Source organism: Heliangelus exortis, chromosome 7 (genome assembly GCF_036169615.1).
Source record: "Heliangelus exortis chromosome 7, bHelExo1.hap1, whole genome shotgun sequence".
Lineage (NCBI taxonomy): Eukaryota > Metazoa > Chordata > Aves > Apodiformes > Trochilidae > Heliangelus > Heliangelus exortis.
Window position 1 is genome coordinate 12,405,429 of NC_092428.1, and position 24,043 is coordinate 12,429,471.

Consider the following 24,043-nt stretch of genomic DNA (forward strand, 5'->3'; position numbering starts at 1 on the left):
TTTGAGCAGCTCTTCATTTCAGGTTAATGTTGGGTAGTGTCAGGTTCTTGCAGGCAGAGTGGATTGGTAGCTATGACACTGAGCCCAGGAAAGGGCTTGTACCCCTAAAGGCAGCCTCTGATGGGAGAGCAAGCCTTGGCTCTCCCTCCAAGACTGAGTGGATTTTTTTTCCTTTTGTAATTAATACTTTATAGTCTTAAAGGAAAACAAAATGGAAAAGGAGCACAGGACATCACTTGTTTCTCTGTTCTGTCATCTGCCCCTTCACTCACGGATGCAGCTCTGATCCTCCTAGAGGGAGAGATACTCTGGCTCATTTTTTAGCCTACAGGAAGGCTGGAAAGGGACTTTTTTACAAGGGCATGGAGTGATAGCACAAGGGGAAACAGTTTCACCTGGAAGAGAGGAGATTTGGTTGAGGCTGTAGGACGTAATTCTTCACTGAGGGTGAGACAGTGGCCCAGATGTTCCAGAGGAGCTGTGGCTGCCTCATCCCTAGACGTGCTGAAGACCAGGTTGGATGGGGTCTTTCCAACCCATACCAGTCTGTGATTCTGTGTGGCAGCCAGATTATTTGGGGAGGGATTTAATTCAGGATTAACTTTTTGGCAGGTATTTTTATATCTATGTCCTCCTTATTGTTCAGTCTGTGCTGCCGTTCCAGGAAATTAAAATGTGGGACTTTCCTACTTTGGTTCCTTTCTCTGTGGAGGAGATGACCTGTCTATACTTTGTCCCACTACCTCTTCACTGTGTCATTCTGCATTTTAGCTCCTGGGGAACCTCAGACAGGCTGGAGGGGCTACAAGGTGGATGCTTCTGTTACATATCAGACAGGGAGTGGGTGCTTGGCCTTTTGCTGCTGCTTCAATTGCTGTGATGGAGTTTTAACCTTTTGCATTTAATCCATGCAGAGATTTAAGGCAGATGATCTGGGCAGTATTTGGGTGTTCCCATGTCTAAGCATCAACTGAGTATTAGCAGCAAAGAATCACCAGGACTTGGTTGTTCATGAGAGTCCTTGCTTATGCCAGGACAACATTTTTAATAACATTTTGGAGATACCCTTTCAGCTGTTACTCAAGGATCTGCAAAAGACATTTGAGTTTAGAAACCATAACTGTTCCAGTGTTGCTCACTTTGCAAAAGCCCTTCTCATTCAACCTCCTCTCCCTGAACTTGCCATGTGTGCACCCAGCCATGTTTTCCAGCTGGAAAGCTCCTATTTACCTCCAGGAATAGGTCTGATCCTGCTAGCAGGAGCAGTTTTTGACTGCCCCATGGGCACACATTTCCACAACGTATCATGCTGTCTCCTCATGAGCTGCAAATCCTGTGTCCTGAGGAGTTGTTGGCATCTGTTCTAGAAAATATCTTCACCCTGTAAGACTGGCTATTTGGCTGGATATTTCACACATGTACAAGGACAAGTTCTTGAGGACATGGAGGGACACTGGGGTAGCCCAGAGCTGGCACTGCAGAAGGGTTTTTTTGTGCAACTCTTTATGGGACTCCTCTATTGTTTTTCTGTCACTTTGGCATCACTTTTGTCCTCCTCTTTTTTCCCCATGGAAGTTTTAGATTTCATCTCTACCCATAGAGCTAAAAGTATTTAGAGGTGGCTTGAGCCACATTTCCTTGTATAGTTCAAGCCCAAGCTCAGACAGCTCCCATGAGCAGGTAGGAGGCACATCCACAGCCAAAGCTCCTGGTGAACCTGACAGGATGAGCTCTCCCAGCTCAGTGGTGGCAGGTTTGACTTTACCAGAAGAACCAGAGGTTTCACAAAACAATCAAAGGCACCTCCATTAATACCCACCTGGACGAGCAACCTGATGACCATGTTTAAGTTTTCTAAAGAAATTTGAGGAGCTTTAAGCCCAGCTCAAATCTTGGTGAAACACCTGAATTGCTGCATCAGCCACTGAAGGCAGAAGATGGTCCAGAAGGAAATAATTGAATGTCCTAAGCACTGGTCCATGAACTAAAGAGCTCATCAGACACCTTGTGCTACACTTCAGTGCTTCTGGGGCAGGCTAATGTTGGGTAGCAGTGTGTGCCAGCCTGGAAGCAGAGCTGGACTCCAGCATGGCCATTTTGTCCATGACTTTTGTCCTTCTCCCAGTATCACACTACCTTTTGCTGCTTGGAGTTGGTTTGTGAGCATATTGACCAGGGAAGGTGGGAAGGAAATTCACATGGTGCAGCCTTGAATCACCCACTGGTGTGTGTCCTTGTCAAAGTCTGAGCGGCTTTTTGCTGACAGTTCTGTGCAGAAACATTATCTCCTGCCATCAAGCTCCTCCTGTGTCCATGGCAAATGAACTTTGTCCATTATTACATAAACAACATTATCTAAAAGGCTACTTGATTACTTTTCTCTCCTCACAGCCTGGATCTCAGGCTTCGGTGAACATCTTTGGTCTGTAAAAATGACCAGGTCTGTAAAAAACACCAGGTTGAGGTGATGATTCTTTCAATTTTTTTTTTTATAGAATCTTTTTTTTACAGAATCTGGCCATGGTTTAGCAAATAGGCTTGGATCAAATTTTCTGTCCTCCAGGTGAGGAGTCCTGCAGTATTCCTGACCTTGCTGGAGAATTGCTTACAGCTGTAGGGTACCTGCAGCAGCTTCCTGGGAAAATAAAAGATTGCAGAAATACAGCCAGACTTTCTGGCTTCATAGATGACAGCACAAAATGTTACAGCATAGTCAGTCTCTTCATTACCTCTCTACTCTTTTAATACTCCCTAGCAGAGGCAGACAAAAATTCAAGCCATATTATACAGCAGCTGTGTCCTCTTCCCAGCTCTATGTATGTGGTGAGTTATACCAGCTGGTGAGTTTTTTCTGAACTCCTTTTTATATTTTTTTTAAATGAGTTTAATTAACAGAGAGGCAGCAGAATTGGTGTGAATCTCCAGGAGGGCCTTCTGATGCCATCGAAGAGTGCCACTTTTCATCCAGCAGACAGAGGTACATGAGGCAGCTGCTTTTTGGAAGCACAAAGCAGCACAATTTCATCCCAAACATAGGGCTGCAAGTAGAAAATTTGGTTTTAGGCTGTTCATGTTGAGAGGTCTGAATCAAAACTCAGCTGAGTGTTGACAAATGGGATGGTCAGGTTGCTGTCCTGGTGATGATGATGAGCCCCATCAGCAAAGCAGGATCCTGAAGAAAAGGGTTTTGTTCTCCTTCCCTCATTGTTCCTTCAATCCTCACTGCCCAAAGCATTGCTTTCATTTATTGCTTTTCCAGGTGAAGCTTGTTAGGCTTAGGTAGGACATGGCAAACACACTCCTGTTCCTGGTGGGGTCAAATTGCCTTCAGCTGTGATTGCATCTTGTGTTCCTGGCTGGTGTTTGGAGACCCCCTGGGTAAGCACAAATGGCCACAGCAAGGAGCGTTGCAGCTTTGGGTGATCACAAATGTGCCAAGTTCAGGTGAAGCCAATCTGAGCCTCTGTTTGGGAGGAGCTCAGACAAGAGCAAGTGTTAAAGCTGGAACCAACTGTGTTGTAAGTGCAGGTGAAGAAGAAACAAAGGAAGAGGTGAGGTAGGGAAAACCACTCAGACTTTAAGCTGTTTCCCTTCAGTGGAGTGGGTGATGGTGAAGCATCACTGATGGTTCCCTTCTCCCTGGCCATGGACAGCTGCTGCCATGGTAAATTCAGAGCTGAAATGAGGATTGAGAGAAAAGGAAAGAAAGCAAAGGGACAGAACAGATGAGTAAGTACTCTGTTTATTAGTCTATTCTGTGACCTGCTTAAATGTGATTTTTCCATGGGAAGAGCACCTGGAAGGCCAAGGCCACATGGGAAGTCCTCAGTTTGCTGCATTTGCCTTCCTTGTGAATCTCTTCTGAGATTTTCCCTATCTCCTTTCCTGTATGTTGACATTGGAAGACCAGGATGGAGGGATTGCTTCCAGAAGTCTTGTGTAGCACAAAATGAGAAGGGGGAAAAGTTGAAGGACTCTTGGTCCTGGGAAAGAAAATGATTTTTGTGTTCAATACTGGTGCTGTTATAACAACGATCTGGACGGGGCAGCAGTGCTGTGCAGCTGGCAGTCAGTGCCAACCTTGGAGAGTGAAAAGGGGAGGAAAGAACCCCATAATATAAGATTTCTAGCCACTAGGGAATTTGCTGGGTGACATTCAGCAGTGGTCATGACTGCCATATGTTATTATGGCAAAAAAGGCTGACAGAAAGACCACTTAGAGCAATTCTGAGTGACCTGCTGGGCTGCTGGTCATGGTGTTTCTCTTTGTGGTCTTTCCAGCCATCTGACCATAAATGCTTGTTGCAGCATGAGAGACATTGGGTTGTTTGAGCAAATCCAGAGAAGGCATGAAGATGATGAGAGGCTGGACCACCTCTGCTATGGAGACAGTCTGAGAGTTGGGGCTGTTCAGCCTGGAGAAGAGAAGGCTCTGGGGAGACCTTGGAGCACATCCCAGTCCCTGAGGGAACTACAGGAAAGCTGGGAAGGGGCTTTTTACAAGGGCATGGAGTGATAGGACAAAGGGGAAACAGTTTCAAACTGTAAGAGGGGAGATTTAAGTTAGACATTAGGAAGAAATTATTTTCTGTGAGGGTGGCAACACAGTGGTCCAGGATTCCCAGAGAAGCTGTGGTTGCTCCATCTTGGAAGTGCTGAAGGCCAGATTGGATGGGTCTTGGATCATCCTGATGTAGTGGGAGGTATCCCTGCCCATGGTGGGATGGTTGGAACTAGGTGGCCTTTAAGATCCCCTCCAACCCAAACCAGTCCATGATTTTCTGCAGATGTCTTGTTTTCAGGGCATGCCACCACCATGGAACAGCCTGCAGGCCTCAGGTTTACCAAGCTTCATGCCACATCCACCATAAGGCAAATGTTGCCTCCATGTCCCTGCTAAGGGGCAGTCTGAAGTCAGTGGTAGGTTGAGTGTTCCTGGAGCATCACCATCCCTAGGTATTTTTCAGCCCTATCACATGTGGTACTGGCTTCTTGGTTGCTGCTCTGGCAGCCAAAATATATGAGGAAAGGTTACAGGAATTTCTTAAAATAGACTTTGCTGGAATGAATTCATTTCATGCCACTTAGTGAGTTCTTGAGATATTAAACCAAGCGAAAAGTTAATTTTTCTTGGTGACTGAAGGTTTTTGTTTGCCTGCTAGGTTTTACTGGACCAAAGGGTTGTTCAGTCAGAGCAAAGTGACTGCTGAGTGTCACATCCCTTGTGACACAGAGCCAGGTGTCTACTTTGGGCACAAACAGCCCATCAGCTGTGCTGTCACTATTCCATTTCAAGGTGTATCTTCAGCTTTTGAAATCACAGTGCTGGAGGGGACCTCATTTATCAAAGGCATCGTTTCCTTGTTTGACACATGTGGCATTCACAGGGCACATCTGGGAGTGCTATTTTGTGGCATTTTGACTCTGTACATGGTTGCTGTCCCTTGAGAGCTGCTGGGCAGCCTTTGCTGGTCAAAGCTCAACTTTCTGCAAAGGTTCAGCCTTTACCTGTAGCTCTGTCTCATGTATCATATTTTCATTTAAGCTGCTCCTGTCATGACCAGCCTTTGTTGAAGTTGATTCTTATTTTAATAAAAGATGTAACTGTTTTTCTTTAGCCATTTAATAAGCAGTTATTGATAGTGAGTAGGCTGTCTTGCAGTGAATTATTGCATATCGGGAACTAATCCAGACCATAAAATTATGCCCAGTCCATAAAACTGGAAATACCTGCTGAATTCATGAGGCATCAGCAGAGAAGACTGCTCAACCATGCTTTAGGTGCAAAGACAGCACCTTAGGATAGTAAAGGGTAAGTAGGATAGATACTTAACAGAGAAGTTTGGGTAATATTTAATCACTCTGGTCCTGGTGTTGCAGGTGCCTGATGATGTGACTGTGCAGTCCTACCTCAGAAGTCTCAAGTAAGGAAAGGACAGTCACTTGCAAAGTAAAATATCAAAGCAGCTGGCAGTTTTTCCTTGTCAGACTGTGTTCTCTTTCACAAACATCACTTCTGAGTTGAGCAGTGTGTTGGGTGGGCTCAGGGCTCCCCACTGTGTAGGTTTGTGTCATTACAAAGTGGTGCTGGGCATGTCTTTGGAAGAGAAGCCCTCTGAAAGTTCTTAAATATTTACAAATGGCCCAAAAATCTACAGAGGTCACTGAGTCCCTGGAAAGCCTATATATATTTGCTTTGATTTTATGACCTGAAGCCATCATGTATCTGTGGCACAATCCACATGCAGGATGCTGGGTGAGAAACACTTTGTGGCTGACTGCATCCACTCTTGGTTTTGTGTTAAGCTCCTGCCCAGATCTCTGACCACAGCAAAGGGCAGCAGATGGCATTTTGCCCTCTAAACATGATTTTGGGACACATCAAAAAGACCAAAAATAAGGATACTTAGGTGTGCCAGAGGTTGTTGCAATAGGAGGGTGTCATGAGAGGGCATTGAGGCTACACCAGGGGCTGTATGCAGAATGGGGATTTTGGGAAGGACCTGGTGGTGAAGGAGAACCTGTAGCTGCTGGCTGAGGTGCCTGATGTCCAACCAGGGCAGGGCTGGATTTAGTTGTGATAAGTTTATATTTCAGGTACTGAGATGGAAATCAGTAAGGATTGAGCTGATGAATCAATCAGTGCTCAGTGGGGGAGGCAGCACTGAGCAGGCTCTGGTTGGACAAAGGGTTGCCCAGAGCAATGGCCAAAGCCTGAATCACCCCCAGGTAGCCACTGGAATGACTCCTGGTGCCCCTCCAACCCACCTGAAAGATGAGTGGAGGATCAAAGCACAGAGTGAAGATACTGTTGAAGGGGCAGAAGAACAGTCCCAAAACACATTCACTGCAAGGGTTTAAACTCTGAGAGGTCCCCAGAAAGACAGAGAATCTTCTCTTGGGGGTTTCAGGATCTGGATAGACAAAGCTGTGACCACCTTGACCCACTGATGGTGGAAAGTCCTTCCTGAAGTGCCCTCCAGCAGCACTGCCATGGGGTGCCATAAGCAGGAATGGCTCTGCAGTCTCTTCCAGCTTCCATAAGTGGTACATTCAGGGGGCAGAGGGAGAAAAAAATGTCTTTCAGATATGGACTTGAGATTGTTGAACCTGTAAATGCTTAATAAGCTCCAGCAACTTGCACCATTTTTAATGCAGTCTCTTTAATTCTTCAGAGGATTGTCAGTCAGATAATTTTGCCTCTTGAAGATCAGTAGGAGAGAATGAATTATTAATTTTGAACCAGCTGCAATCAGTCTCTCAGATCCCTGTCCAGAGGAGCTGAGAGCAATCACAGTATTGAGTCAGGAAAGAGAGAGCTTCAAAAGAACACCACCAGAAATCAAATCTCTGAAGATGCTCTTTGTGTTCTTTCCCGGTAACTTGCCTACCCAGCTCATCCCTTCTGATGGCACCAATGGCATCTGTGGGACATGAGCAGCAGAAGAAGATGCTGCTCCAGCATCCTGTGGTGCCAAGGGAGAGGCTTGGTCAGTGCAGCCATGCTCCAGTGGATCCAAAATGACCCAGAAAGTTTCTTGCAAGGTATTTTTCCCCACTTCGCTCAAATTTTCATGTGGGACCATGCATGGTGAAACATGCCCTTAAAACAGGGTCAGGTCTGAGACAGGGGAGTGACACAGGGGTATGAGACAGATCTGAGACAGGGGAGGTGCTCTCTGGTCTGAAAACAGTGCTGCCAAATGAATCCCAGGAAAATAACCACTGCCCTCTACTCCCATTTGCTGTATAAACTGTAATGCATGGGAGTGCTCCCCTTTTCCTAAAAGGAGGCATTAGGAAAAAGAAAATAGTGGGTAATTTTTTTCCTCAGGCAACACTGAGATGTTCTGTTTGATTGCTGGAAATAATTTTGTTTGTATTATTGCATACACTAGCCATGGATTTTTTTTTTTTTATTTTTTATATTCAGTAGCATTTGTATAGGACCCTGTTTATCCCAGCAAAATTAAATTGGTCAGCTCATTTGCCCTTTAAAACATGACACCACAGGAGAGTTTTTAGGAAGACAGTGTTTCTCATGGAAAAAGAGGTACTGAGAGCCAGAATTAGAGAATCTGGTGCACCAGAGCAGATCCCCTGTGAAGCACCTCGTGGCAGGCTCAGTGATATATTTGTCACCCATGGCCACGGGCTCTTTGGGGAGGTTTTTGGGACACTGCATATTTTTTGCGTCTAGAAAATTCAGCAGCTCTGAGCACTGTGGTGTGAAAGAGGCCACTGTAAGGCATTCTTGGTTTTACTTGCTCTTTAATTACGTTATGGTTGTCATCTCCTGTTGTACAGTGGCAAACAGCCCTTCCCTCCTGTCTGTGGCTGTTTTGGGGTGCAGAGGTGGGGTCCAGCAGCCACTAGGTGCCAGTGCTGGTTTGCACCAGAAGAGGATCATTGCTGAGCACAGACCAATCCTCAGGAAAAAAAAAAAAACCAAAACAAAACCAAAACCTCCCCAAAATCAGGAATTTGGGAAATTTGCTAGCTGTTAAATTTAGCATTTCTCGTCACAGTTTCTATTCCTTCCCTTGGGCTTCTCTCTTGCAATGTGGAGCCATTTGTGCTTTGTGCCTTGCCAGGCAAGGAAAACTCCACCTTGTTCTTTACTGTGGGACATAAAGAAGCACAAGCTATAAAAACTTGTCTGGGAGGCACATATGGCCACAGGAAGAGACTGACCCAAAACTTGTCCATGCTGCAATTTCCTTCCTGTGCAACTTACCCCTCCTGAATTACTGACAGTATTTGGTGCTGCAGAATCAAAGAATATTTTGGTTGGAAAAGATCTTTAAGATCATCAGGTACTGCCAGTTTAACCCAGTACTGCCAAATCCACCACTAAATCATGTCCCTCAGCATCACACCTACACAGTTTTTAAATCCCTTCAGGAATGGTGACTCCACCACTGCTCTGGGCAACCTGTGCCAGGGCCTGACAACCTTTTGTTAAATCAGGAGCTGACCCAAGGCACTGGGGAAAAAGAGAAGATTCCCTTGTCTGTTTCTGGGATCTATTTGATCTTTTAGGACCTGTATGATCCTGTGGTTGGTTGCTGCTCTTTACATGTACCCAACAGGATATTTGTGTGCAACTAACTCATGTACAGGTGCACTGGAGGCTATCAGCTTTTTAACATAGCCACCAATGCCCATGGCAGAGAGCACAAAATTGACACCAGGTGGATAGTGCCCTCCTTCTAACACCTGTTCTGGTAGACCCAGGTTGTCTTTTCTTTTCTCATAGGAAAAAGAATCCACTGAAGACCAGAGAGGCCCACCACAAACAGGAGGCTTATGCTGCTCTTTGATTTTTTCAGTCAGCTGTGTAGTTTTTAGTATTGATACTTCTATAGTGCATATATATTATCACCATTCTCATTATTCTGGACAACTTGTCTTTTCTCCCTTAGTGTTGAGGGAGGGGATGAAAATGCTGAGCATAATCTAGCATGGGACTTGATTGGGTGTTTTACATAGGTGTGGAACTGTACAGATCAAGTACTATCTATTGTTAATCCTTGAGCTGCTGAAGATGGTTGACAATTTTTTACTATTCATATTAACCTGTCCTTTATGTTTAATATGACCAGGGCAACGTGCCCTGTCCATCTGCCAAAAGTATGGATCCATGAAAATTATAATACCAGGATACAGTGGACTAAAGCCTATTTGTCAAAACATGTAAAACTTATATGGGGTGGTCATGTCAAATGCTGAAATAGTAACTATTGGGGCCTAAATCACCAGTTGCTTCTGGAAACACATGGAATGTGGGGAGAGAGAACACATTCCTGAACAATGGCCCTGTTAATGGAGAGATTGGCCTTGTTAACCCTATCAGGGAATATGGCCTTGTTAATAAAATCTCTGAGGTCCAAAATTTTATCCCCTTAGTAAACCCAACTATTATGAAGTAAATGTAAATATTACAAATGTGACACTAAATTGGTGTGTCAAACTTCCAAAGAGCGTTGCCATCACTGTCCAAAATTTATCAGACTTCGTGTGGGCCTGGTCACGTAATGCAACATTGGAGGCCTTTACGTTTAATCCACATAGTGATTCTGCTAAGAGCTTCTTTTTAATTGTAGTAAGGTAATAACCTGCAACGATGGCCCAGGTGACCCTCCTGAAACATGGTTTATTCAGTCCTTATGGACTTTAATTCAAGATATGTGTATTATTTGGGAACACCAGCCAATGTGATAGTGAAGAAGTTTGTATATGTGGCATCTCTGGAACACATTATCCTGTAAAGGGCACTCATGTAGATTCAGCCCCTAAACTGTTTTTTAGAGATTATACTGATACTTACACCTATGAGTCAAGTATTTACCCTGCACCCCTTGGCTTAACATGGGGGTGTTCTGATGGGAATTTCTATTCATATCTCTCTCCAGAACAGCACACTGGGCTGAGGTGTGGAGTGGGATTTCCTTCCCTGTGCCCATCTCATATTTTCAGTTTTGTAGCCACTTCCCAGTGATTGTGCTGAGAATCAGGAGTGCTTAAGGAGCATCCCAAATTGGCAATACATGGTATGGCAACACCAGATCGTTACACAACAGGTCAATTAATCTCTCGTGACAATAAATGTATTTACCCTGTTTGTAACTCAAAAAAGACATAAATTTGTGTTAGAGATCATAACTTGGTAAGTACACCTTTTGAGTAATTGGACCAGATATGCTTTTGAAGAACTCAATTTACAGGTACAGCAAGTCTCAAAAATGACACTTCAGAATCTCTTAGCTTTGCAGATGATACTGATTAAATAATAGGAAGTCTGTGGGATGTTAAATTTAACATCAATTGAAGAAACTCGAGGAAAAATGAGGGAAACAGCTGACCAAACATCAGAACTCCTCCAAGCCATGCAACTGAAGGGTTGGTTTGATGATGAGAATGCAGTTTTGTGGCTTTCATCTGTCTTAGAGTCTCTGGGACTCACTGGGTGGGGATCGTGGCTGATGAAAACAGGACTGTGTTCGCAGTTTTTGGTTTACGTTTTGGTTTTAATATACATAATTGGCACATCCATTGTGTGATGCATGATTACCTTTGCAATTTCCTCTCTTTCTGCTTCCCCCCCCCTACCTGTTATGTTCAATCATCACCCTGGAAGATTTTTCTGAAGACACCAAGATGTCTGTTGTGGCCACAGGGTGGTGTAGAACCCTGAGAAGAATATTTGTCTCAAAGCAGCTGCCCTGACAAAAAATGGACATTGTGCTGGTGTGGAGGCCCCAGTGGATGAGCCATCTGAACTCTGTTCTCTGAAGGAGAGACCCTCATGCAGGTAACCACCCTGATAAACAGGGCTCTATTCTTACAAGAGCAGCCCCTCCTTCAGTGGCCATCCCGATAAGCTGAACACTCCTTGCAAGGGGAGATCTCTTTGATGGCCACCCTGACAGGCAGGACACTGTCCTTACTTGATAAGGGACAGGGGTAGGGAAGCTGTGCCCTGCGGAGGCAGAGTGACATCTTGTGTGTGCCCCGGGTAAGGACACTGGAGAGGGCACATGCACAGAAATCAGGGTTATTGCCCAATCCTCCCATCTGGAATGGCCCAAGTGACCTGGTTTTGTGAGACACACCAAAGCCTCCCCAAAAAAGGTGGGGCCAGGTGGCATGAAAGAGGCACCTTCAAAATGCTGGATGTCCACCTGCCATCCAGTGACTACAATTTCCTACCAAGATCACTGCTGGATTCAAAAGTGGTGATATCTTTCCTATCTCTTCTTTCTCTTTCTCTCTGTGTCTCTGTTTCTAACCTTATCTTGGCCCATAAGGGCACATAGTTTCTAGCTTTGTAAAGTTTTACTACCCATTGCCTTGTTTTGTTAGCTGTAACCTGTTGTTTTGCCTATTTCCTTAAGTTTTGCTAAATTGTAACCATTGGTTTGAAAGTACCATCATTTCTAATTCTGTTAGGTGTAATCTGACATGCTTTATAATCTCACTCATTTTTAAGTAGAATTATGTTTTATACAAACCTCCTGGGTAATAATCTTACTCCTAGAGTACCACATAGAGGATTCCTGACCTTAATCTCGCCAAAGGACTGAGCAATAGCAATTCCTGCTTCCATGCCCAGTAAAGGGGTATTAACCCTCAAGATCTGGTTTTGCACCTTTCCAGTGAGGTTCTGAGCCCAATAACTGGGGGCAAGAGCTGGTACCTTGGTACTGATAGCACACATCACTCTGTCAAGGGCATCCTTACCAAGCCAAAAGAAATTTTGCCTTCCATTGCTCTTACAGGCTTCCAAAGGGGTCAGAAGAGGTGGTGGGAAAAAAACTTACCTTGATTTTTATTTATTTAAAAACGACATGTAACGCTGCTGATTTTCTGCCGTGTGTGTATGTCAAGTGTCACGAAAGTACATGGTGAAAACACTCATAGTGTTGCTAGGCAGCTTCTGACCCTGTCTCTGATCTCAAATTGATCCCCACAGAGCATAGTGTTCTCTTGGATGAAATGAACCCTTTCAGATGAAAGCTGGGTATAAAAGGACTGAGGCATGCAAGTTGGTTTACAAAGTTTTAATGATATTTCAAAGTTCAGTTTATGTCCTTGGATTATCCTGGAATTACAGATTTGCTTCACAGAATTTAATCTCAGTTATTATCTCCTTGTAATGGATAATTGAGGTGCTATTTTTTACTTCATTCTGTTTAAACATACACACGATTGTCCTCCAGTAAATGGATGATGTGATTTTTTTTCTCTACACTTTATAGTGTTAAACTCTATACAAATATTGTACTACGCGTACAAAAATAAGTGCTTCATGCACACACTTTTTAATACTGCTTCTTTCCATTTTCTTTGACATCTTTCTGAACTCATATAAATAGCAGATAAAGCAGGCTAAAGTTACTGAGCACGGAAAATGAAAAACACTTTCTGACAACAGTGGTCTGAGAGAGAGAGAGAATGAGAGAGAGAGAGAGAGAGATGGATATAATACCTGTTGGCAAGCATGATTTAAAAGACATAGAAAACCAAGCCATGATACTCATAACACTCTGGGTTATTTCACCCTCAGCAAAGAGGTTTGCTGTCTTCTGCAAAGCCAGGTGTGCCAAAGAGCAATGGCAAAGGATTTGTAACACCTTCTTGACCACCCTAATAAGCTAGGTTACAAAGAGAAAGGGTCCCAGGGTACCACAGACCGTACAGCTTATGTGGTTTTGTTCCATTCCTAGCAAAACCAAGTCAGCCAAAGCATGAGAATAGAAAGCACTCAGCTCCTGTTAGCCAACACCTTGTTACAGACTGTTGTGATTTGTACAGCTTTGGGGATGCATGGAAAAAGCTCCTCTTGAAACGGCTTCCATGGTGTCACATTATATCACCTAGACCAGATCAAGAATCTGGGGCCAGATCTGTTGGAATCAATGGGCATTGGCAAAGCAGTCAGAAGTTCTCCCCCCAAAAATGTTGGGGTTTTTTTTGTTTGTTTGTTTGGGTTTTTTGTTTGTTTGTTTTTTGGGGTTTTTTTTTCAGTCCCAGACTGAGCAGATTCAAATTTTCTCAGTGTGCATTAATGTACAGGATCCATTAAGGTACAGGATATATTACATAAAATAATGTCTGCTGCTGTTATCTAGTACTGAGTTTCTCCTAAATCTTTAGAGCATCGTTACTTCTCCTTCAGTCTGACAGCAAAAACAAACAGATAATGCCCTCCTGTGGTGCACAAAAGGATGCTCTCAGCATCCCCAAAACTCTGAAACACACCACTGCCACCAGTGCTCTTAAAAACAAGAGGTGTCTTTACTTTGACATGAATCTTTTTCCCACTGAACAGATTTTTGCAAGAATGGCAGCAGCCATTTAAAGCAGCCTTGCTTTAATGTGTAAAGCAGCACTGACAGCCAGGCAGGGCTCCTCCATCCTGTTGATAAAGTTCCTGGCACAGAATTGAATTTCCATAGAGGTGACTGTTATTAATGTGTCATGGCTGTGAGCTCTTGTGCTCTAATTGGGTGGAGACTTGGCCCTAATGAATAGCATTGGTTTTGGTTTTCAGTGCTAACAGTCCTCAAAGTTTTCGTGTCTTTCCCAAAATCTGCCATTGGATGGGATGAGGAAAAGATACACCATTAGTTCATAGACTCTCAGACTGGTTTGGGTTGGAAGAGACTTTAAAAAACAGCTAATTCCAACTCTCAGCCATGGGCAAGGACAACACCTCCCACCAGGGCGCTCAAGGCCCCATCCAACCTAGACTTGAACAGCTTCAGGGAAGGGCAGCCACAGCTTCTCTGAGCAACCTGTACCAGTGTCTCACCATCCTCACAGCAAATAACTTCTGAAAAATCTCATCTCAGTCTCCCCTCTTGCATTTTTTTAAATAATTTTCCCCTGTCCTATCACTCCATGACCTTGTAAAAAGTCCCTTTCCAGCTTTCCTGTACCTCCTTCAGGTACTGGAAGGTGCTCTAAGGTCTCCCAGGAGCCTTCTCCAGTCTGAACAACCCCAGCTTTCTCAGTCTCCATAGCAGAGGTGGCCCAGCCTCTAATTGTCTTCGTGGCCTTCTCTGGATTTGCTCTAAGAGCTCCATGTCTTTTTTTGTGTTGGTGACCCCACAACTGGACACAGCACTGCTGGACTCACCAGAGCTGCTTTCTGACTTCAAGTATGGCTGGGAAGTAGCAAAGCAAGACGCGGCCTCTGCTGAATGCTTACCCTTTCTTTTAAAAATTAAATCAGTGTTCAGGACCATGTAAACTGTTAGGCTAACCAGACAGGTTTATTATAAATGTTTTTCTTCTTTGGTTGTGCCAGGATAAATTCTAAAGGCACTTTAGATGCCTGAATATATCCCTCCCTGTTGGTGGCGTGGGATGCTCAGAGGTGTTAACAGGCAAACCAGAGACCTTCAGTCTTTTGTTTTACCCTCTGCTCTGCTGGCTTGAGAATTGTTGGTGTCTGCCTGGCTGAAATTTGGGGGTGAACAGAAGAGAACTCCTAATGCAGAGAAGGGCTTGCTGGAGACACCCCATCCTTTCTGGGTCCCATGTCACAACATCCATGCAACCAGCTGTTGTCAGCAGGAGCTGCTGCTTGTAAACACACACACAGCAGTGTCTATGTATATATATGCACACATATATGTATACACACACACACTTGAGAATGCCTCATTTACTGGGCTGAGACTCTGCTTTCTAGTGTGAAAATCTGGTTTTTAGCAAGTTTGGTTTGGTGTTGTTTTTTGGGGTTTTTTTTGGTTTTTTGTTTTGTTTTGTTTTGTTTTTTAGGTTTTTTTAATTTTATTTCTCCTTTCCCTCCCCAACATCCTGTTGTGAAACTAAAAAAAAACTAAAAGAATGAAACTCTGACTAAAAGCTAACTGTAGGTGACAGCTTATCATGAAAGTGTAAGAATTACCAGACTGAGATTTCTTTTTTTTCCCCTGCCTGTGCTTGATTTAAGGGAACTTACTTAAAGGCAGGATTAAAATGCTCCATAACCATCACTGCGTGCAGCAACTGCAAAAGCCGGGTAGGCTTCGTATGCTGCGTACGTGGCCAAATCCTGTCCCATTGTCACTGCTTGTTTGAGCTGAGCAGCTGTGACAGTGGCAGCTGCATTAGCAATGGTGTATCCTGCAGGAGAAAGGAGAGAAAAAGCCCAGATTAATGAAAAGATGTTAAAAAACTACCAGTGCTTGATAGTTTTTGATGGGAAGACTTTGTTGTCGATGGGAAAGATGTAGGGAGCAGTAAATCTGTTAGTGGGAGTAACCTCATTAAATCAAATAGGTCATTTCTGGAATGGTTTTGCTCCATGTTTGAGGTAATTTTAAAAAGCTGGAGAATTATTGCATTTTCTCACCTATTATTTGTTAAAGACGTTGCTTACAAAATTTTGCTCTCTGTTGAATATTTTTTACTTTTGGCTTTGATTACCTCTGAGCTAATTGGGAGTTACTGATGTTCTGTACATGGCTGCCCACATGTGACACCAGGAGGGTGAGAAAATAAAGTATCAGGGGAAATCTGAGCAGGTTTCCTAGAAAAAATATGGCTCTGATACCTGTCACAGTCAAAATACATGCAATACAGGACAGCCACGTTAGAGAGGAAGGAAACTCCCTCTATGAAACATCAGGGAGAAAATATTTATTAACCTGGATTTTTTTTTTCTTCACCAGTTTCTAATAGAAAATGTTGTTTCAACGCTGCAAGATTTTCCATGGGGAAGTGTTAGCTTTGCTGATTTAAAATGAATCACTAGAAAAACAAACACTGTTTGGGGCAGTTTTGTCTGAAAGCAGGGTACTGGCGAGACCACAATATTTTGCTGTGAAAGAATCAGGAATTAAGGTGAAGCCCAAAGCTGGAAGAGCAGCTGGGTTCCCTGTTGGCTCAGCTGGACCGGGCTCTGCTGCCAAGTTACATCACCCAGCATCCCAAATTTTCAACTGACCAGCTAGTTACTGGGATCAGCTCAAGGTCAGTCAGATCTGAGGTTCTCTTGGTGGGGGGAAATGGAGATACTGTGCAACACCCAGGGAGTGTTGCCTTATTGAAGGTGTTGCCTCAATGAAGAAGTTATCTGGGGGACACAACATGAGAAATTTGCTGTAATTGGAATATTGTGGCCTCTCAGAGCAGGCTTTTACTATCAGGGAAGTTAGGTGCAACATTTCAGCTAGGAATTGAAAGATCTGAGATTTAAAGCAGGCCTGTCACCATCCTAAGAGAAATAAGCAGCTACCTGTGCATGACCTGAGCTGAGCTGGGATTCAACTGGCCCTGTTCAAGGCCTAGGGTTTGTTTGAGCTCCAAGACAAATAAATAAGGGTGGATGAAAGAAAAAGGAGATATTATAATTAAGCAGTAAATGGGGCCTGGGTTCAATAAATAGCCCATTTGGTCTCCACATTGCGGAAGCCTGCACAGACCCAGACAAATTGATTTTTCTGTGGCTTTTGTGGACTCTTGTGGCAGGAAGCCGGACAGATTTTTTTAATTTTTATTTTTAAATCCATCCTTGAGAGACTCCAAACAGCTTGGTAGTACTGACTAATGCATTCTTCATGAGCTGCTTGGCATGTGTTGCTCCTGCTACATCAGAATAGCCATGCTGGAGAGCACAGCAAATGTAATGCCTGAGAGCTGGATTCCTGCTCCCAACCTGTGTTTTCCCTGGCTTCCCTAGCTACTGTGGGCAGCTGCAAGAGCTTCTTAGAATGAATTCCCAAACTAGAAAAAAACCCCAACCTTCCAGTGGGGTTGTGAGAGCTGGGATCAGATCCTGGCTTTCACAGTTGTGTCATCTCTTTGGCAGATTAAATCAAAAGTGCTGGTCCAAGGATGAGGACAGATGGACTGTGAATCAATAAACAGCAGCGTACTGTGGAAGAGCTGCCCCATCCTGGGTAGCATTGACCAGACCACAGCAAGCAGGTCCAGGGGGGGATTCATCCCAGATGTGGCCCTGGTGACACCAGAACAAGGTTCTGCGTTCTATATATGGGGCTCCCAGTTGAAGGAAGGGAGCTACAAACTGGAGGGAGTGGAGGGGAGGTGTGTCCCTGGGATGAGACCCTGAGCAGTGTAGTATCCCTGTAGGATCAGTGTAGAACCTGTCCCAGCTCTCCTGGACACAGCCCAGAGCAATGTGCTCTATCCCTGACATTGGCCCTGCTGGGAGCAGGGTAGGAGCAGAGACCCCAAACCCAGTGCCACCATCCCAAGCTAATCTATACAATTAGGCAGAGAACACTGCAATTAGGGGAGTCAATATATAAACTATTATACAGGCAATAAAGATGTCATACACATAAACAATATGAGTTAAGGTAGAGGTATGGGTGGGGAGCAGAGCCAGGTCTGTCCTCAGTGGCCAAGACGAGGTTCATTCTTGACATCCCCAAGGAAGCACGCAGGAGAAATAATATTCCAAAAGACCTCTGCTGTACAGACCTTCCCATACCTGGAAAAGCTGGTGCTGCAGGAGGCACTTCTGCTCCCTCTGTGGGGATCCCCAGTGTCTGGAGGGTGTATTCAGCAGCATAGGTTTTGGCTTCATCGATGTAGGCACTGAGCTTGGGTGGTGTGAAGGGATGGCTGTGAACACAAGAAAATAGTACCTTGGATTTTTTTTTCTCTAGGACTCGCGTGAAAAGTGTTTTGATGCATTCAGAGATGACATCATCCCACATATCAAATGGAAACATTATTTTACTGGGATGTTGTATTAACAAATGTGTTTTCCTCCTTTAGTTTTTTTGTTGAGTTTATAGGCACCGGGTCTCATTTTAGACACAACATCTTTTCAGAGCATGTTGTGCATTTTCAACATGAATGAAAGCCTGCTGGAGCCTTCAAAATGCACAGCAAACAATATTTTAGGCCAGAAATATTTGGCATCGTATTTGGAGCCAAATTATCAGCTCCTTCAAGCTGCTTTCTTTTTCCCACAAGAACTAGTTTGTTTTATTTTTGTACTAAGAAACACCCTTTTGCCCAATTATGTCTGGCTTTCTGGCTTTGCAGCCAGAGAGAGCAGGCATCCCTATCAGTTATTTTAGTTTGTGGATGGTTTTCTTCCTAATATGTATTTTTTTTAAAAAAGGAAATAGAGACTTGTACAACCATATTTTGAGGAAAGATGCTAGATAAAATGCCATTAAAAAAAGAAAAAAATCCTAAACCCCAGGAAACCTTGAATGGTTACCTACATGGTGGGGTTCTGGTTGGCAAGGGCAGGGATGGTGATTTTATACAGGAAGAGCTGCCTTTGGTCTTGGCCGATTGCAGAATGGAGCTGGTAAACAGGCTGTCCCCAGTTGTTTTTCTGGCAGATTTCTTCTAAGATCTAGAAGGGAGAAAAGGGATTTTTACTCCAGTTAATTCCAGTATAATATCCTTCTTGACCATCCCCAGCCCCCCATAAGGGCTTTCACGGTTGTCATGGAAGTGTCCACAAGGCTTAAAAAAAAAAATTAATGGCAACTTCAACTTGAAGTTCATCTAAATGTTAATGTCATCATTTAAATGTTCATTTTAAATGAACCCCTTTTAAAAACCCCTCTAATTCCTGAAGTTGTTTTTTTACCCCATTAAATGGGTCACCTATGTCCTTTTGCTGTTTTATTCTGATATCAACGTGGTTTTCTTTGAATTCTCTCCAGAAACTCTATTTGTGCACTTTAACAGAGCTGAAGCACTGAGGCTGGGCCCAGCTTCACCACTCTGGAGCCTGCCTGGCTAACTGGGTTACATGAAATGTCCAAACAGCCTTCTTTAAAAAAAAAGCAAATGAAAAGGAACAAAAAATAAAAGGCTTTTTTTTTTTTTTTCCTTCCAATTAATTACATAGGCTTCAATAGGCTATTTTTTCCTCTAGATTGAAAGTCAAATGCTGAGCTGCATTGTCCTTGGCCTCAGCACACTCACTGCTGGGGAAAGTTCTTGCTTTGGCTTTTTATTTCTTTTCCTTTTAACCCAAAGAGTATCTGATCTCCCAAATGGGTTTGAAGACAGTGTGGTGTTCCCATGCCTCCCTGTGAGGGATGGTCAGACCACACACATGGTTGGGTTTTTGTTTCAAGTAGCTCCACCAGACCTGACCCTCATCTGAGATGTTTGGTCTTGGGGCTTTGCAACATTGGCCGTGCTAGGACCAGAGACACTCCTGGGTGGCTACAGCCTGTGTCTTTCTGTGCTCCACCTTATTTAAATTTCAAATTTAATTTATATAAAATGGAAATATAAAGTTTAAGCACTAATGCTGCTTTTAATTCTCCAGTCATTGCTCCAACTGAAGTTTAGCACTTTGTGGTGTTTATGAACTGATTGATATATTACATTTCTTCACTATGGCAACCCTTGTTCTCTGCTGTCCTGACTTAATACAGACATTGTTTTTATAATGTTACATCAACATATAAATCCTCAGTAAGGTAGATCTACTTATTAACACTGAGCATCCCTGTCTAGGCAGCAGGATCAAAACCCACCACTCAAAGATGCTGTTGAAATGACCGTGGTGTATTGAATGGGAGAGGCAAACAAAGCTGGTGGGTATTAATGAGGTTGTCCTGTTAACGAGGCTGTCATGAGGCAACCTGTAACTGTTTAAGACCTGAATATAAGCTGGGGGGAGTTGACATGGGTGGGAAGAGATAAAAATTAATATCACCTGCCCTAAGGCAGTGCAGTATCCCTCTTATATGCTGATAAAATAGAGTGAGGAGACACTGAAATTTTGGAGGGGTCAAAAAACCCCAAAACCTCTTCCCAGTTTTCTAGTGGAGAAAAGGATGTTTTCATAGACTTTGGCAAACAGGATTCTGTGGCAATTGAAGTGTTAATAGAGATGTGTTTCAAAATTCAAAGTGAGTTTAATTTCTTGCATTTCTTTGCATGATGTAAGGGGAAAGGAGTTGTCATGAGAGCTCTCAGAATTGCAGAGAATTTGTTCTGGGTTTTTTCACCTCAGCACTCATCCACCTGTCTGGATCTCAGTCCCACATGCTCAGTCACAGCAGAGGCCTCCTTGGGCAACCAGCAGGGTTGATTTCCTATAGTTGGTTTCCAGACATAAGCTATTTTTCTATACATGCACATTTGTTCCTTGGGGGAGCCCCAAGTGATGGTTTGGTTCTCTTTCAGCCCAAACCTTTCTATGATTTTATGATCCTGTTTATCAAACCCATTTGGGGTAAGAATTTCCCTAACCAACAGAGCTTATAGGGAGCAACAGCCATAGCGGGGTTTTGTCTGACTCCTCCAGGGGCAACCAGATGCCATTCTTCATCAAGGCAGGTGGGAATTGCTAGATGCACCTAATGGCATTTTAATTTTTTTAAGTCTTTTGAGATGCAAGAGTGGATTTCATTACCAGTTCCCAGTACAAACCCAAGCAGGGGGCTGTTTTCCCAGCAGGATTTTGGATGAAGACTATCTGTGGCTTAGATACCAACTCTTTTTTTTTTCACACACATACCTGAGGAGCAAGTTTGATCCCTTGAGGCTTTAGTGTGACGTGGTTCATCGGTGTGAGCTCCATTCCTGGCAAGAGGTCATAGAGTTTATCCTCTCCCCTCTTTTCTCCTTTGAGCTGGTATCCGTGCCCCAGGCCCGGGTACGCCAGGTAGCCACGACCTCCCAGTCCTCTAACTCCCGCAGCCCCTACAGGTACATTCATGTAAATTTCTAGGAATGTAAGAAGGCATTAAACTGAATCAAATTGCCGGAAAAATGACCCTGATTCTCGCTGAAATGGAAAAGTTAGCTCCACTCACTGGGTTTGGGAAGAGGATGGGCAGCAGTCCCCCACAGCTTGTTGCTGAGATACCCCAGGCTCTGAATTGACACTTTCGTGGTTTGTTTGCTCAGATGGGTGAAGTGTTTTCTGGAAAGCCCTGCTTCTTTCTGACTGTGTTTCCATCTTCTCTGGATAGTTTTGACTTTGAGAAATCTTTCTAATTGGATTTGTACTTGAAACATAGAGAAGGGACATCTGGTAGCATTTGCTACACACTACTGTAATTTCACTTGCTTGAAGAATTCAGAGTTTATATAGTCCCTTCTTATATGAACCAGATTCCTACCCACCTCCCACCCCTCTTATGCTTCTGGTTTTGCTTGGGGAGCCATTCTTGGGAGTTTGGTAACACTACAAGGTGAAAGAGGGCTGGTGGCTTATCACATCTGCACCTCTCACAACCATTTGGGTGAGGTTGGTGCAAGCAACCATCATACCTGTGTGGGCAAAACCATGGGAGACAGCAGGGGAAATTCCTGCTCCTGTCTCCCCTTCCTCAGGAAAGGAGAAAAATTGGCTGGTATCATCCAACCCTGCTACAGTGTCATGGGGAATCCTAGTCTACTGTGGGACCCGGCCACCAGGCTTGTGGGCACAAGCTGACTGCCACAGGTGTCATCTTTGGAAGGAAGATCACACAGGCTGATTAAAAGTTTTTGCTAGGGCCCAGGCTTACTTCTGCACTTACCAAACAATGCCTGCAAAGATATTTAACAGGGGGTACCTCAGCATGGGGAAGTGATATGGTCCCTGATGTCACCTAGGATCAAAGGCAGAGCCTCAGCAGCTTTCAGGAATACTCTTTGTTTTCACAGACTGCTTATTATTAGGTTAATGATCACCCAAAAAAGAAGTCCAGCCCCCAGACATTTCAGTTCAGTGATGACTCCCCTCCCTGCATGAAGGCAATGTGCTTCCTGGGAAATGCCAGTGGCTTTGTGTCAGAAAACACCAAGACTGGTTAAACTTTCCCTGTGGCCTTCAAAGCAAAAAGGAAACCCAGCAGAGAGTTGTGCTGGGGGCTGGTTGAAGGAGGTGGCTCTGAAGAGGGCAAAGGAAAATTGTTTTATTTGGTCTTCTCTATGGGGGCAAAACCAGGAGGTTTCATGGGTTCTTTTCACTGGCCATAGGCCAATCTAGAAGCTGTTTCAGGCTTGCTGTGGGAAAATAGTTATTTTATTTCATGCCCTGCTTAATGTGCTGGAAGTTTGCTATACCTTTGGGAAGGACGGAGCCTTAAAACTGTGGGTTTGGTCACTCTGTGAAGGGGATCCAGTGTCCAGGGCAAAGCCACTGGACACGAGTCTCAGGAGCAGCCACCCAAGCCCTGCAGAAGATATTTTGATAAAGGTGAAGTATTCACATGGTGAGAGTTACCTCTGATGGATGGAGGCCGGATGATGCTCCTGTTGCTCAGCCCCTTTGTGGTGGGGAAGTGGAGGCTGGGGATGGCTGCGTAGGCTTGAGGTGCATAGAAAACTGGGGCCCCCAGGTAGGCTGTGGCAGGATCATAGACCTGTCCGAAGGCGTAGGTGTATTCTCCTTGCAGCATGGTGCTTCTGCCTCCTGTGCCCCGGGTGTATCTGACGTAGCTGTCTTTGTCGACGGGTTTGGCTAATGTCACCTCTATTGGGGACCCATCCAGCACCTTCATGCAGGTGTAGTGGGGAAAGAGGGTGGGAGAAGCATAATTGTGAGTGTCCAAAGTGCACAGGGATTATCCCACAAAAGGAGGCAGTTTCCCTACTGGGAAGGTGGAGAAAACCAACTAAAAAAGTCAAAACCTACCTACTATGGGTGGAAGAAGTCACTGTGTGGGTGAAGACTTAACATGCTGAGACCACCCAGCTGGGAGAAGTTCCTTAACTAAATCAGCTGTGAAGCCTTACAAAGGTTTTGCTTTGTGTAAGATTATACAAGCTCCTACAGAGAGCAGCAGCACACTAAAAATAGGAATGGGGTTAACACCTAGTTGGGACTGCATTACAGCATGGTGAATGGCAGGCAAGAGGTGCTATAATAGAGCAACCTCCTTGGAAATCCACATCTGAAATGGAGCAGGTATTTTGAATTGACCTTGTTTGTGCTGCTTTGTAATTCACACATTTCCCCATGAATGTTTTTGTTGGCAGACATGTGACAAGTTTATGAGTGTGAGCCAAGGGAACCATAAGCCCTTGGTTGCCAGTCCTCACTTCAGCTTTGTTCTGCTTTTTTTTTTTTTTCTGGGGCATGAGCTGCAGGTTGGGCTGGACAAATATTTAGCATGAATGCAGGGAACAAGAAACCAAAATCATAGAATCAGTCATAGAATGATTTGGGTTGGAAGGGATCTTAAAGATTATCTAGTTCTGACTCCCTGACAAGGGTACTCCCACTAGATCAGGTTGCTCCAAGCCCCATCCAACCTGCCCTTGAACATTTCCAGGGATGTGGCAGGCACAGCTTCTCTGGGCAACCTGTGCCAGTGCCTCACCACCCTCACAGCAAAGAATTTCTTCCTAAAATCTCATCTCAATCTCCTGTCTTCCAGTTTGAAACCATTCTACCTCATTCTATCACTCTATGCCCTTGTAAAAAGCCCTCTTCCAGCTTTCCTGTAGCCTCTTCTGGTACTGGAAAGTGCTCTAAGGTCTCCCCTCCACCATTTTTATACATCAGTGTTGCTTAAAAAGGAATTCAGTTGTATAAAAGCAGCCTGCAAAGAGAAATTTGTACTACCACTTTCAG

At 44.2% G+C, this 24,043-nt stretch overlaps 1 protein-coding gene across 7 annotated transcripts in view; it reads right to left on the bottom strand.

Moving 5' to 3' along the window:
• Positions 1 to 7,146: 7,146 nt before the first annotated feature.
• The window catches only part of A1CF (APOBEC1 complementation factor), a 35,198-nt gene continuing 18,301 nt past the window's right edge, over positions 7,147 to 24,043 (bottom strand). For 2 of the 7 annotated variants that reach the window (XM_071748876.1, XM_071748880.1), the window contains 5 exons: positions 22,691 to 22,961; positions 20,993 to 21,177; positions 18,723 to 18,859; positions 17,975 to 18,108; positions 12,549 to 15,639 (listed from right to left, as the gene is read on the bottom strand). In XM_071748876.1, the coding sequence (XP_071604977.1) occupies positions 15,488 to 15,639; positions 17,975 to 18,108; positions 18,723 to 18,859; positions 20,993 to 21,177; positions 22,691 to 22,961 (879 nt within the window). In that variant the 3' untranslated portion in view covers positions 12,549 to 15,487. Of the gene's footprint in view, positions 7,282 to 12,548; positions 15,640 to 17,964; positions 18,109 to 18,722; positions 18,860 to 20,992; positions 21,202 to 22,690; positions 22,962 to 24,043 lie in introns of those variants that run through there. The other 5 variants (XM_071748874.1, XM_071748879.1, XM_071748875.1 and 2 more) reach the window with 4 other exon arrangements.